Raw genomic sequence first — 13,214 nt, forward strand, 5'->3', positions numbered from 1 at the left:
TCTCCTTTGCATATTTCTCATTTTCTCTTTTGAGTCCCAAATTCCCAACTAGATGAAGAACCTGTATGGGTTACAAGTCCTCTGCATCCTCCACAATAAACTTGGTGTGAGTTCAAACAAACTTATCTGTTAAGTCAGATTCAAAGTTGTTATCAGAAAATAGAGCAAGAGGCATGAAAATTAAAACAAGGAAGGCAGGAGATGGAGGGCAATTCAAGCAGCAAGACATAGACAGAGCCTGAGGGAGTCAAGAAGCATTTATAGGGTATTCATTATACACTTCATAGGGTAGTCGTTGCCAGAGAGAGAAAATAGGAATGAAGATGGAGGGGGAAAAACACCCAGCAATGTTGTTCCTCAAGGCCTCTTTTACTTTTTTAGGTTCATTGACTAACTCCTCCTTGACATGATAGGCAGGCTTATATACCCTGGCCCCGAATTCCCATCACAGGGCATTGTGAGAGCCTGGGTTCTCGCCTACCACCCAGTTTCCTGGGGAGCTCCTTGAGGTTGGCTTCCCCCTCCCAGCCCCCCGCTCCCGGCGCCCCCACTCCCTTCCCCTCTTCACCCCCCCCCCCACCCAACGCTTGATACAATAGTAGGCATTCAGTAAATGGTTGTTGAATGAATGTATGAACAAAAGACTGATTGACCCGTAGTACTGCACCTCAAGTCTACACATATGAGACTAGACACAGAATAATGTGCAAACTTCGACAAATTTAGTAAAACTCTGGAGGCTTGGGCTTCCGTCGGACAGACGCGAGTCACTGCTGAGGCCCCAGAAACAGCTCCAGAAACGCTGAAGGCGGGGCTTGCGCCTATTCCGACCACACCCCCTCGCGTCCAAATAGTCCCGCCCGTGGATCCGCCCCCTCCGGCACAAATTGCAAATCTAATTGGTGAGCTCTCTAATCCGTCTGAGCACACCGGTGCCTATTGGGTCAACTGCTGAAACCGGGTTGCGTACTTCCTGGCTTTGACAACGCGGAGCGGACGTCGGCTTGCCGCCATTGCCCTGCAGGGAAGCGGCTGTTTGTGTGAGGGGCTGTAGGGGTACGTGGCGGGCTTTAAGGGCCGGGCTGCGGGAGGCGCGCGGTTGGGGTCGGGCTGAACGGCTGGAGGGATCGGGCCGGGTTGGACGCACTCTGAGCGAGGCGGGACTGCAGGCCGTGGGTTTTCGACGTGTTCCTGCTGCCCCTCTTGCGGGCCCGGGCCCTGTCGTTAATTTTTTTCTTCCGCTGCTCCCCAGATTCTCCGGGTATGGCCGGAGTATTTCCTTACCGAGGGCCGGGTAACCCGGTGCCTGGCCCTCTAGCCCCGCTGCCAGACTACATGTCGGAGGAGAAGCTTCAGGAGAAAGGTGAAGAAAGCGTGCGGGAGCGGCGCCTAGGGGCGGGTGTGCGCGTGCGCGCAGCGGGTTTGGCCCCTTTCCCCGTTTTGGCAAGTGTCAAAACATTAGGTGTTAGCGCGCTTATTGGCCCCCATTTATTTTTTACATCTAATCAAGTCTCTAAAACCACCTATTTAAAAAAAGTAAAAGCGTCTATCATTTGCAGGCACTGATCCAGACGATGAGGATACAATAGCGATACAGACAAAACCCCTTCCCTTACAGGGTTTAAGTTGCAATGAGGGAGATGGACAGTAAAAAAAAACTTTAATTATGTTATGACAGAAATGCTAGGCAATGATAAATGTGATGAAGAAAAAAATAAAGCAGAGCGAGTAGACAAGAGAATTGTCAGGGAGTGCTTCTGCCGGGTGCCTGCCCTCTGTCATACATCCTGACAGGAGATTACCCTAGGGCAAGAGGCGGGGGTGGTTAGGCTAAGGGTGTGCAGTTCTTTAAACTGAGGTGTCCTTGTAGCCCGAAAATGGCAGCAATTGCAGGCCAAGCGCTATGCGGAAAAGCGGAAGTTTGGATTTGTGGATGCTCAAAAGGAAGACATGCCTCCAGAACATGTCAGGAAGATCATTCGAGACCATGGAGACATGACCAACAGGAAGTTTCGCCATGACAAAAGGGTGTACTTGGGGTAAGGAACATGCTGGAAGTCTTTCATTTGGGGTTTGGCCCCTTTCCCTTCTCCCTGTCTCTTACGTTTCAGTCCTAGATAGCTGCTCTGTCATTTTGGGACTTTAATGTTCTGTGACAGCTCATCTGAGTGGTTATCAAAGAAGGTAGAAAATCACTAGAATTTTGTCATAATTTCCAGATCTTCCAGTTTTGCTTTTTTTTTTTTTTTTTTTTTTGGTAAATTAATCTTTATTGGAGTGTAGTTGATTTACAACGTTGTGTTAGTTCCTGCTGTACAGCAAAGTGTATCAGTTATACGTATATATATATATCCACTCTTTTTTAGATTCTTTTCCCTTATAGGCCATTACAGAGTATTAAGTAGAGTTCCTTGTGCTGTACAGTAGGTTCTTTTTTTTTTTTTTTTTTTTAATTTTTTAAAATTTATTTTGGTTGCGCCGGGTCTTAGTTGCGGCACGCGGGATCTTTAGTTGCAGCATGTGGACTTCTTAGTTGCGGCATGCGAACTCTTAGTTGCGGCATGCCTGTGGGATCTGTTTCCCTGACCAGGGATCGAACCTGAGCCCCTGCGTTGGGAGCATGGTGTCTTACATACTGGACCACCAGGGAAGTCCCAACAGTAGGTTCTTATTAGTTATCTGTTTTATATATAGTAGTGTGTGTTTGTCAATCCCAGTCTCCCAATTTATCCCTCCCCCACTTCCTCTTTGGTAAGCATAAGTTTGTTTTCTACATCTGTGACTCTGTTTCTGTTTTGTAAATGAGTTCATTTGTACCACTATTTTTTAAGATTCTACATATAAGCGATATCATATGATATTTGTCTTTGTCTGACTTACTTCACTCAGTATGACAATCTCTAGGTCCATCCATGTTGCTGCAAATGGCATTATTTCATTCTTTTTTATGGCCGAGTAATATTCCATTGTATAGATGTATCACATCTTCTTTATCCATTCATCTGCCGATGGACATTTAGGTTGTTTCCGTGTCCTGGCTATTGTAAATAGTGCAGCAGTGAGGATCAGGGTGCATGTATCTTCGAATTATGTTTTTCTCTGGATATATGCCCAGGAGTGGGATTGCTGGATTATATGGTAGCTCTATTTTTAGTTTTTTTTTTTTTTTAAATGTTATTTATTTATGTATATGTGTATGTATGTATGTATTGGCTGCGTCGGGTCTTCCTTGCTGCGTGCGGGCTTTCTCTAGTTGTGGCGAGTGGGGGCTACTCTTTGTTGTGGTGCGCAGGCTTCTCATTGCGGTGGCTTATTTGTTGCGGAGCATGCGCTGTAGGCGTGCAGGCTTCAGTAGTTTTGGTGCTCGGGCTCAGTAGTTGTGGCTCGTGGGCTCTAGAGCGCAGGCTCAGTAGTTGTGGCGCACGGGCTTAGTTGCTCCGCGGCATGTGGGATCTTCCCGGACCAGGGCTCGAACCCGTGTCCCCTGCATTGGCAGGCGGATTCTTAACCACTGCGCCATCAGGGAAGCTCTATTTTTAGTTTTTTAAGGAACCTCCATACTGTTTTCTATAGTGGCTGTACCAATTTACATTACCACTAACAGTGTAGGAGAGTTCTCAGTTGTGTTCTTTACTGCCCTGATTTTTTTTCCTGATCTGGGACTGGAGCTTTTAATTTGTCCTGTTGATGCTTTGATAAGATGTCTCTATCTTTGAGTGGGTTAAGGCCCAGAGCAGGACACCTGTACATTCCTGTTTCTTGTAATTCCTAAGTGACCAGAATCTTCAGGTTCGGGGGTAGTTAACTCTTGAGGTCTCTGTACTCTTGTTTTTCTGTGTCCCCAAGGTGGGTGAGTACAGCTACAAATACCTTAGCAGATCCCTTTTCCATTTTTACACAAAAATGTTAGCCACTTGGGCTTCCCTGGTGGCGCAGTGGTTAAGAATCTGCCTGCCAGTTCAGGGGACAAGGGTTCGATCCGTCGTCCGGGACGATCCCACATGCCACGGAGCAGCTAAACCCGTGCACCACAACTACTGGGCCTGTGCTCTAGAGCCCGCGAGCTGCAACTACTGAAGCCTGTGTGCCTAGAACCTGTGCTGTGCAACAAGAGAAGCCACCACAATGAGAAGCCCACGCACCTCAATGAAGAGTAGCCCCCGCTCGCCGCAACTAGAGAAAGCCCCCATGCGGCAGCGAAGACCCAACGCAGCCAAGAATAAAATAATAAAATAAATAAAATAAATAAATAAATAAATTTATTTAAAAAAAAATGTTAGCCACTTAATGAACTGGTCTAAGACAGCTGTGGAAGTTTTGTTTATTTCAAAAATATTTTTGAGGGGCTTCCCTGGTGGCGCAGTGGTTGGGAATCTGCCTGCCAATGCAGGGGACACGGGTTCGAGCCCTGGTCTGGGAAGATCCCACATGCCACGGAGCAACTGGGCCTGTGAGCCACAACTACTGAGCCTGTGCCCCACAATAAGAGAGGCCACGACAGTGAGAGGCCCGCGCACTGCGATGAAGAGTGGCCCCCGCTTGCCGCAACTAGAGAAAGCCCTCGCATAGAAACGAAGACCCAACACAACCAAATAAAATAAAATAAAATAAATAAATAAATAAGTCAGGAGCTCTTAAAAAAAAAAATATTTTTGAGATCTGTGCTGTATGCCAGGGATATAGCGGTGAACGGGAAGTAATGGCCTTTCTGGAGCTTAGAGCCTAGTGACATAATAGACAATGGTTAAAGTGTGGTGAACATTTTATTATTTTTTATGGAAAGCTATGGAGAGAATAGACTGTGAGGTAGCCTAAAAGCTGTCTATTAAGGGAACAGCTGTTGATTTAGAGGGACTGAAACCCAGTATTGTGGGACAGTGATGTTTAAGAAGAAAAGTGGCACAGCTGGAGGTGGGGAGGCAGAGTTCCTGGTCACGGAGGGCCTGTGTACTAACTTTGGGGGTTTGGACTGTAAGACCGGTTTTCTGTGGAATGTGATACTGTGCTACCTTGTGGCTTCTCTGCATGGCACAGGTAGCAGAACACCTTGTCACTTCTAATCATCTGTCTTCCTGTTGTTGCAGTGCCCTAAAGTACATGCCCCATGCAGTCCTCAAACTCCTGGAGAACATGCCTATGCCTTGGGAGCAGATTCGGGATGTGCCTGTGCTGTACCACATCACTGGAGCCATTTCCTTTGTCAATGAGATTCCCTGGGTCATTGAACCTGTCTACATCTCCCAGTGGGGGTGAGAAGGGCTGGAACATGGTGTGTGGTGGTGGTGGTTGTGGAGGCAGTGGGTAGAAACCGTTATGTGCCATTGTCGACTTCCAGGTCAATGTGGATTATGATGCGTCGAGAAAAAAGAGACAGGAGGCATTTCAAGAGGATGCGTTTCCCCCCTTTTGATGATGAGGAGCCGCCTTTGGACTATGCTGACAACATCCTAGATGTTGAGCCACTGGAGGCCATTCAGCTAGAGCTGGACCCTGAGGAAGATGCCCCTGTGTTGGACTGGTTCTATGACCACCAGCCATTGAGGGACAGCCGGAAGTGAGTGATGGTCGGAGTTACCACTCCTGTGAGGGTTTTGGAACTCCAGAAGGGGTCCTGGGAGAGCAATGGGTAGTATGGCTTGGCTAGCTAGTATATCTACCTGACACGGGCCTCTGTTTTTTCCCTAGGTATGTGAATGGTTCCACTTACCAACGCTGGCAGTTCACACTGCCTATGATGTCCACTCTCTACCGCCTGGCCAATCAGCTCCTGACAGACTTGGTAGATGACAATTACTTCTATCTGTTTGATCTGAAGGCCTTTTTTACCTCCAAGGCACTCAATATGGCCATTCCTGGAGGCCCCAAATTTGAGCCTCTTGTCCGAGACATCAACCTACAGTAAGTTGGAGAGAGTAGAGATTTTAGGTACCTTGGGTTAAATAAAATCTAATCTTTTTTAAAAAAATTTACTTATTCATTCATTCATTCGTTCATTCATTCATTGATTGGCTGCGTTGGGTCTTTGTTGCTGCACCAGGCTTTTTCTAGTTGCAGTGAGCAAGGGCTACTCTTTGTTGCAGTGCAAGGGCTTCTCACTGCGGTGGCTTCTCTTGTTGCAGAGTGCGGGCTCTAGGCTCACGGGCTTCAGTAGTTGCAGCCCGTAGGCTCAGTAGTTGTGGCTCGTGGGCTCTAGAGCACAGGCTCAGTAGTTGTGGCGCACGGGCTTAGTTGCTCCGCGGCATGTGGGATTTTCCCGGACCAGGGCTCGAACCCGTGCCCCCTGCATTGGCAGGCGGATTCTTAACCACTGCGCCACCAGGGAAGTCCCATGAAATCTCATCTTGATCCTTAAGATCCCATTGTAGTTTCCAAACTGCCCAACTAGTCTGCTCATCTTTGATTTTGCACCCTAGGGATGAAGACTGGAATGAATTCAATGATATTAACAAGATCATCATCCGGCAGCCCATCCGCACTGAGTACAAGATTGCTTTTCCTTACTTGTACAACAACCTTCCACACCATGTCCACCTCACCTGGTGAGAGAGCTAGAACCTAGCTGGGGGAAAGGAGAGGTGGGCATTTAGGTTGGGCCAGGGCAGGAGTACCTTGGCTGACTCTTCTTTCATTTTAGGTACCACACTCCTAATGTTGTGTTCATCAAAACTGAGGATCCTGATTTGCCAGCTTTCTACTTTGATCCTTTGATCAACCCAATTTCCCATAGGCACTCTGTCAAGGTGAGAGGAAGGGACGTTTGACCTCAGCTCTTCAAGAGAGACTTCCTGTCCGGGCAGAAGCATTACTAGATAAAAATTCAGCTAGAGGGAGACATGTTTTCCATCCTTAAGTGTTCCCCTCTAGCTGTAAGCTAACGTGAGAGTTTGGCACTTGGCTCAGACCAAGTTATTGGTATTATCTTGTTTCTGTGATTATCCATTTGGGTTTTATCATTTCTCCTCTGGGACTCTACGTGGTCTTATTCTGGTCTGTTTCCAGTGTGTTCTTTTTTTTTTTTTTTTTTTAATCCTCTGTTGAGCTGTAATTCACTACCACACAATTCACCCATTTAAAGTGGATAATTCGGTGGTTTTTCGTTTATTCACAGACTTGTGCAACCATCACCACAGTTAATTTTAGAACATTTTCATTTCCTCAAAGAGAGACCCTGCACCCATTAGTAGTCACTGTATTTCCCTTGAATCTTCCTTGCCTAGGTAACTGCTAATCTGCTTTCTGTCACTGTAGATTTGCCTATTTTGGACATTTCATATAAATGAAATCATCCAGTATGTGGTCTTTTGCGGCTGTGTCTTAACACTTAGCATAATGTTTTTGATGTTGATCCACGTTCCATTATGTTCTTAACATGAACAGATCTCCTTCCCCAAGCCCAGTTTTTGGAGCTTGGACAGGAGGTGATTGCAGTGTTCACCTCTTCCTGGTATTGGGGAGTCCTCTGGGAGACCTTTTGCTGGTGAGCCAGTTGGGATGTGAGGAGTGCTGCTTGCTTTCCTGGTTGGCCCTGCCTTGTTCTCTGCTCCCTTGGCCCCCTTTGCCCTGGCCCTTCAGGGCTTCTCTTGTCAGGCAGCTCAGTTTCCATGGCAGATGTAGCCACTGTACTTGGCCCCAGAGAGTTTCCCTCTGATCCCAATTGTCTGCCCAGTTCAGTGGGAGCTAAATACACCCTCGGGGGTTCTTCTTTCAGAGTCAGGAACCATTGCCAGATGACGACGAGGAGTTTGAGCTCCCAGAGTTTGTGGAGCCCTTCTTGAAAGACACACCCCTCTACACAGACAATACAGCCAATGGCATTGCCCTGCTTTGGGCCCCACGGCCCTTCAACCTACGCTCTGGTCGCACGCGCCGGGCCCTAGACATTCCTCTTGTCAAGAACTGGTAAGGCGTCTACCTTGGGGTCGGGGGGGCAGATGGTAGTGGATGTACAGAAGGAAAGACTCCAGCTGGGTGGGCGTACAGCCTTTAGCAGAGCAGCTGGAAGGAGAGATGGGCCAAGCTCTGGTGGGCTTGTTTTTTCAGGTATCGGGAGCATTGTCCTGCTGGGCAGCCTGTGAAAGTGAGGGTCTCCTACCAGAAGCTGCTTAAGTACTATGTGCTGAATGCCCTGAAGCACCGGCCCCCTAAAGCGCAAAAGAAGAGGTGAGGTGCCCTAGGGCCCCTACTCAGACTTTTTCCGTTCCAGAGATAATCAGGAGTCTAACTCTCACTCCTTATTCCCACCCCAGGTATCTGTTCCGTTCCTTCAAAGCCACCAAATTCTTTCAGTCTACAAAGCTGGACTGGGTGGAGGTGGGGCTGCAGGTTTGCCGCCAGGGCTACAACATGCTCAACCTTCTCATTCACCGTAAAAACCTCAACTATCTGCACCTGGACTACAACTTCAACCTCAAGCCCGTCAAGACGCTCACCACCAAGGTACCTGCCCTGGGCCTTAGGGGTCTCCTGGGCTGAGGGGTAGACTGGCTTTGCCCTGGCCGCTAAGGAGGGCATACATCCAGTCCAGACTACTGCTGACTAACGTTGTTTCTGTCCTTGGCCTCTTTTCCAGGAACGAAAGAAATCTCGTTTTGGGAATGCTTTCCATCTGTGTCGAGAGGTTCTGCGCTTAACTAAGCTGGTGGTGGACAGTCATGTGCAGTATCGGTTGGGCAATGTGGATGCCTTCCAGGTGAGGCTAGGAATTCCCAGTCCCGGCTCCAGGTGGGGAAGCTGGGTGAAGCCTGGGCTGATCGTGGATCTGGCTCTAGCTTAAAGCCTGATGGGGCAATTGTGTTGCAGCTGGCAGATGGGTTGCAGTATATCTTTGCGCACGTGGGGCAGCTGACGGGCATGTACCGGTACAAATATAAGCTGATGCGGCAGATTCGCATGTGCAAGGACCTGAAGCATCTCATCTATTACCGCTTCAACACGGTAGGACCCTGCCCTCGTATAGTCATGTTCTCAGATCCATCTTAATTTTTACATCTAGTCAGGACTCTTTCCAGGCACCTGTTCGGAGAGAGGCTCTGAGTGTTTCATTACTGCCCTCATCTTGTGAATCTCAACACTTCCGCTCAAAGCCCACTTTTAGGTCTAAATAGAGAATCTCAGTGACTGGTTTCTTCATTTACTCCATTTTAGATATGGAGGTCTCAGAGTTTTCCCATTTTTTCCCTTAACTGCCATATATGTGCTCTTTGCCCCACCTCTGCCCAATTTTCTGTTGTTGTCTGAATGAATTGCTAACTTGTATTCTTGACTTCTGCTTGGAATCCTAGGGCCCGGTAGGGAAGGGCCCTGGCTGCGGTTTCTGGGCTGCTGGCTGGCGGGTCTGGCTGTTTTTCATGCGTGGCATCACCCCTTTGCTGGAGCGATGGCTGGGTAACCTCCTGGCCCGGCAGTTTGAAGGTAAGTGGTTTTCTCTGTGTCCAGCTTCTCCCATTATCACTTCAAGGGTAGATCATGTGTGTTCCTGTTCTGTCCCTTGTCTTTGTTCGAGACTGAGAATCCCTTCCTGTTGGATTGCCTCTAAGACCCAGTCTCCAATGAGTCTGACCTCGTATTCTGGGTCTTGGGCTTCGCTTTGGGGCCTTGAGGCTATCGAGCATTTACATGATGGAAATTTCTCAGAAGCGTAGTTCTGAATATCTGATGTATCTTGTCTTGCATGTGCTGGGCTTTGTTTATACTTACTGATTTCATTATAACCATGGTAAGCAGCAGCATGAAGGTAGAGATGCTTATCAGGAGCAACAAATCTTGCTTTTACTCTCACTTCTAGGCCGACACTCAAAGGGGGTGGCAAAGACCGTAACAAAGCAGCGAGTGGAGTCACATTTTGACCTTGAGCTTCGGGCAGCTGTGATGCATGACATTCTGGACATGATGCCTGAGGGGATCAAACAGAACAAGGCCCGGACAATCCTGCAGCACCTCAGTGAAGCCTGGCGCTGCTGGAAGGCCAATATTCCCTGGAAGGTGGGTGTCTCCCCAACTCCGAGGAGGCATAGACATCATCTTCCTGGGCTCAGGATGACCACTTCTGGAATGTCTTAGGGGGCCATGTGGCTCCCATCACTTTCTCATTGTGCCTTTTGCACTTTTAGGTCCCCGGTTTGCCAACACCTATAGAGAATATGATCCTTCGATATGTGAAGGCCAAGGCTGACTGGTGGACCAACACTGCGCACTACAACCGAGAACGGATCCGCCGTGGGGCCACTGTAGACAAGACTGTTTGCAAAAAGAACTTGGGACGCCTCACTCGGCTCTACCTGAAGGCAGAACAAGAGCGGCAGCACAACTACCTAAAGGTTGGGCAGAGTAGGCTGGGCTTGGTGTGCGGGGGTGGGCAGGAGGGTGGACTGCAAAGTTGGGACCGTACCTTGCCCTGGTGGGATTGGGCTGTGGTGGGAAGCTAATTCTCATGTCCACCTTGCAGGACGGGCCTTACATCACAGCAGAAGAAGCGGTGGCAGTGTATACCACCACTGTGCATTGGCTGGAAAGCCGTAGGTTCTCACCCATCCCATTCCCCCCACTCTCCTACAAGCACGACACCAAGTTGCTCATCTTGGCCTTGGAGCGGCTCAAGGAAGCTTACAGGTGAGAAGTAGAGTAGATAGGCTCCTGTGGGGAGGTGACGGGGGGAGAATGGCATCATCGTCAGAGTCCAAAGAAAGAAGGCCTTTCTGGGGATGGCTTCTACTTGGTTTTCTCTTTCACCTTTACTCTTGCCTTGTCAGTGTGAAGTCTCGGTTAAACCAGTCGCAGAGGGAGGAGCTAGGTCTGATCGAGCAAGCCTATGACAACCCCCACGAGGCATTGTCCCGCATCAAGCGTCACCTCCTCACACAGAGAGCCTTTAAAGAAGTGAGTCAGATACCCGCCACGTTTTCCTTTGGCTTTGTGATTCATTCATGGCACCCAGGGTGGCAGGTTGCCTCAGATGATTGGTGGGTTGGTGTGAGCCAGCTTCCTTGTCCCACAGGTGGGCATTGAGTTCATGGATCTCTATAGCCACCTGGTGCCAGTGTATGATGTGGAGCCACTGGAGAAGATAACTGATGCCTACCTGGACCAGTACCTGTGGTATGAAGCTGACAAGCGCCGCCTTTTCCCACCCTGGATCAAGCCTGCTGACACAGAACCACCTCCTCTGCTTGTTTACAAGTGGTGCCAAGGTAAAACTTTTCTGGGATTGCCCTTGAGGAAGGGAGATGAATTAAGTTCTGTGTGAAAAATCTCATCCAGTCAGCATAATTAGCTTACTTTCTTGGTGCATGGTACCAAGGAAATGGTGTTGATGTTACATTGAGCACAGCTGACTCTCCTAGCAATACAGATGAATGAATGGAGTGGTTGTGTGATCGGGTTATGAATGTGATAGCTCCTGTAGGCACTAGTTCTGAAAGGGAATGTCTAACCTGCTGGAGACCTGTGTTTCCTACTCCTCAGGCATCAATAACCTGCAGGACGTGTGGGAGACAAGTGAGGGCGAGTGCAACGTCATGCTGGAGTCACGATTTGAGAAGATGTATGAGAAGATAGATTTGACCCTGCTTAATCGGCTGCTGCGCCTCATCGTAGACCACAACATAGCCGACTACATGACAGCCAAGAACAACGTTGTCATCAACTACAAGGTGTGTCTTGGGGGCAGGGTGGCAAGGAATTGGGGGAGGGGTGGTTGTCTGGCCCACTGAGTTGGGATTTGCTGGGGGAAGGGCAAAAGAGGATGGGCCCCGAGAAGCCTGGGACTTGGCCATGGATAAGAGTTGTCTTTCTTTCTAGGACATGAACCATACGAATTCATATGGCATCATTAGAGGCCTGCAGTTTGCCTCATTCATCGTACAGTACTATGGCTTGGTTATGGATTTGCTTGTGTTGGGATTGCACCGGGCCAGTGAGATGGCTGGGCCCCCTCAGATGCCAAACGATTTTCTCAGTTTCCAAGACATAGCCACCGAGGCTGCCCACCCCATCCGTCTCTTCTGCAGATACATCGATCGCATCCATATTTTTTTCAGGTGAGGGCTTGCCTGGATTCTTATCCTTGCAGGGTGTTGAGGTATATGCCCAGCTTCTGGAAGCATCTCTTGTACTTGCTGCTGGGTTGGGGCTCTAAAATGGGATGAAGTCCTGTGAGTAGGGTGCAGGTTGGGGGTGGCCACCGTCTGTGGAGCTGTAGACCTCATGAGATCCCAGTGTACTTGGCCCTCAGCAACGCACCTTGTCTGGTGTAGGTTCACAGCAGATGAGGCTCGGGACCTGATCCAGCGTTACCTGACAGAGCACCCTGACCCCAACAATGAAAACATCGTTGGCTATAATAACAAGAAATGCTGGCCCCGAGATGCCCGCATGCGCCTCATGAAGCATGATGTCAACTTGTGAGTCTAAGTTGGGGCCGTGGGAGCTGGAAGGATGTCAACCTGAGGGACCCAGAGGACAATTAGAGGGAATTTATAAGGTGGTGTCCTGGGTGGGAGGGTGTACTCTGTCAGGATATCATCAGTCTGGCCTTTGAAGGGAAGTTCCTTCTAGGAGACTGATGTGACCCTATGTTCTCTGTGGGCAGGGGTCGGGCAGTGTTCTGGGACATCAAGAACCGTCTGCCACGCTCAGTGACTACAGTTCAGTGGGAGAACAGCTTCGTGTCCGTGTACAGTAAGGACAACCCCAACCTGCTGTTCAACATGTGTGGATTTGAGTGCCGCATCCTGCCTAAGTGCCGCACCAGCTATGAGGAGTTCACCCACAAGGATGGGGTCTGGAACCTACAGAATGAGGTACAGCCTGGAGTGGGACCAGGGGGTAGTAGGAGTAGCATTACCATGCCTGTACATCCTGCTTAGGTGGGGGTGAGGTATACTGCGCACCTTTTCATTGTCAGTCAGTTGAGCTCTGTTGGGAGGGTAGGGCTAAGTGGTGGTTCTTGTTCCTGTGGCAGTTCTAGAGATAGTTAACCTTGACCTTATGGTTTAGGTTACTAAGGAGCGAACAGCTCAGTGTTTCCTGCGTGTGGATGATGAGTCAATGCAGCGCTTCCACAACCGTGTGCGTCAAATTCTGATGGCCTCTGGCTCCACCACCTTCACCAAGGTACATACAGCAGTAGTGTCCTTTGTCCGTCTCACATCCCTTTCAGCTCTTTCCTCCTTTGCTCTCCTTTCTTCCCAACTGTGTCCAGTGTACTAGTCTCCATG

At 49.1% G+C, this 13,214-nt stretch overlaps 1 protein-coding gene across 1 annotated transcript in view; it reads left to right on the forward strand.

Moving 5' to 3' along the window:
- Window positions 1–957: 957 nt before the first annotated feature.
- Window positions 958–13,214, forward strand: part of PRPF8 (pre-mRNA processing factor 8) — a 35,436-nt gene continuing 23,179 nt past the window's right edge. The window contains exons 1-24 of the mRNA XM_007183799.2: window positions 958–1,056; window positions 1,253–1,363; window positions 1,871–2,039; window positions 5,085–5,249; window positions 5,336–5,554; window positions 5,686–5,898; window positions 6,414–6,539; window positions 6,635–6,740; window positions 7,709–7,899; window positions 8,041–8,160; window positions 8,247–8,436; window positions 8,570–8,689; window positions 8,800–8,934; window positions 9,282–9,411; window positions 9,785–9,981; window positions 10,110–10,316; window positions 10,445–10,608; window positions 10,749–10,875; window positions 10,994–11,186; window positions 11,461–11,648; window positions 11,797–12,035; window positions 12,252–12,398; window positions 12,587–12,797; window positions 12,994–13,110. Of these exons, the coding sequence (XP_007183861.1) occupies window positions 1,264–1,363; window positions 1,871–2,039; window positions 5,085–5,249; window positions 5,336–5,554; window positions 5,686–5,898; window positions 6,414–6,539; window positions 6,635–6,740; window positions 7,709–7,899; window positions 8,041–8,160; window positions 8,247–8,436; window positions 8,570–8,689; window positions 8,800–8,934; window positions 9,282–9,411; window positions 9,785–9,981; window positions 10,110–10,316; window positions 10,445–10,608; window positions 10,749–10,875; window positions 10,994–11,186; window positions 11,461–11,648; window positions 11,797–12,035; window positions 12,252–12,398; window positions 12,587–12,797; window positions 12,994–13,110 (3,774 nt within the window). The 5' untranslated portion in view covers window positions 958–1,056; window positions 1,253–1,263. The remainder of the gene's footprint in view (window positions 1,057–1,252; window positions 1,364–1,870; window positions 2,040–5,084; window positions 5,250–5,335; window positions 5,555–5,685; window positions 5,899–6,413; window positions 6,540–6,634; window positions 6,741–7,708; window positions 7,900–8,040; window positions 8,161–8,246; window positions 8,437–8,569; window positions 8,690–8,799; window positions 8,935–9,281; window positions 9,412–9,784; window positions 9,982–10,109; window positions 10,317–10,444; window positions 10,609–10,748; window positions 10,876–10,993; window positions 11,187–11,460; window positions 11,649–11,796; window positions 12,036–12,251; window positions 12,399–12,586; window positions 12,798–12,993; window positions 13,111–13,214) is intronic.

This window comes from Balaenoptera acutorostrata, chromosome 20 (assembly GCF_949987535.1).
Source record: "Balaenoptera acutorostrata chromosome 20, mBalAcu1.1, whole genome shotgun sequence".
In the NCBI taxonomy this organism is placed as follows: domain Eukaryota; kingdom Metazoa; phylum Chordata; class Mammalia; order Artiodactyla; family Balaenopteridae; genus Balaenoptera; species Balaenoptera acutorostrata.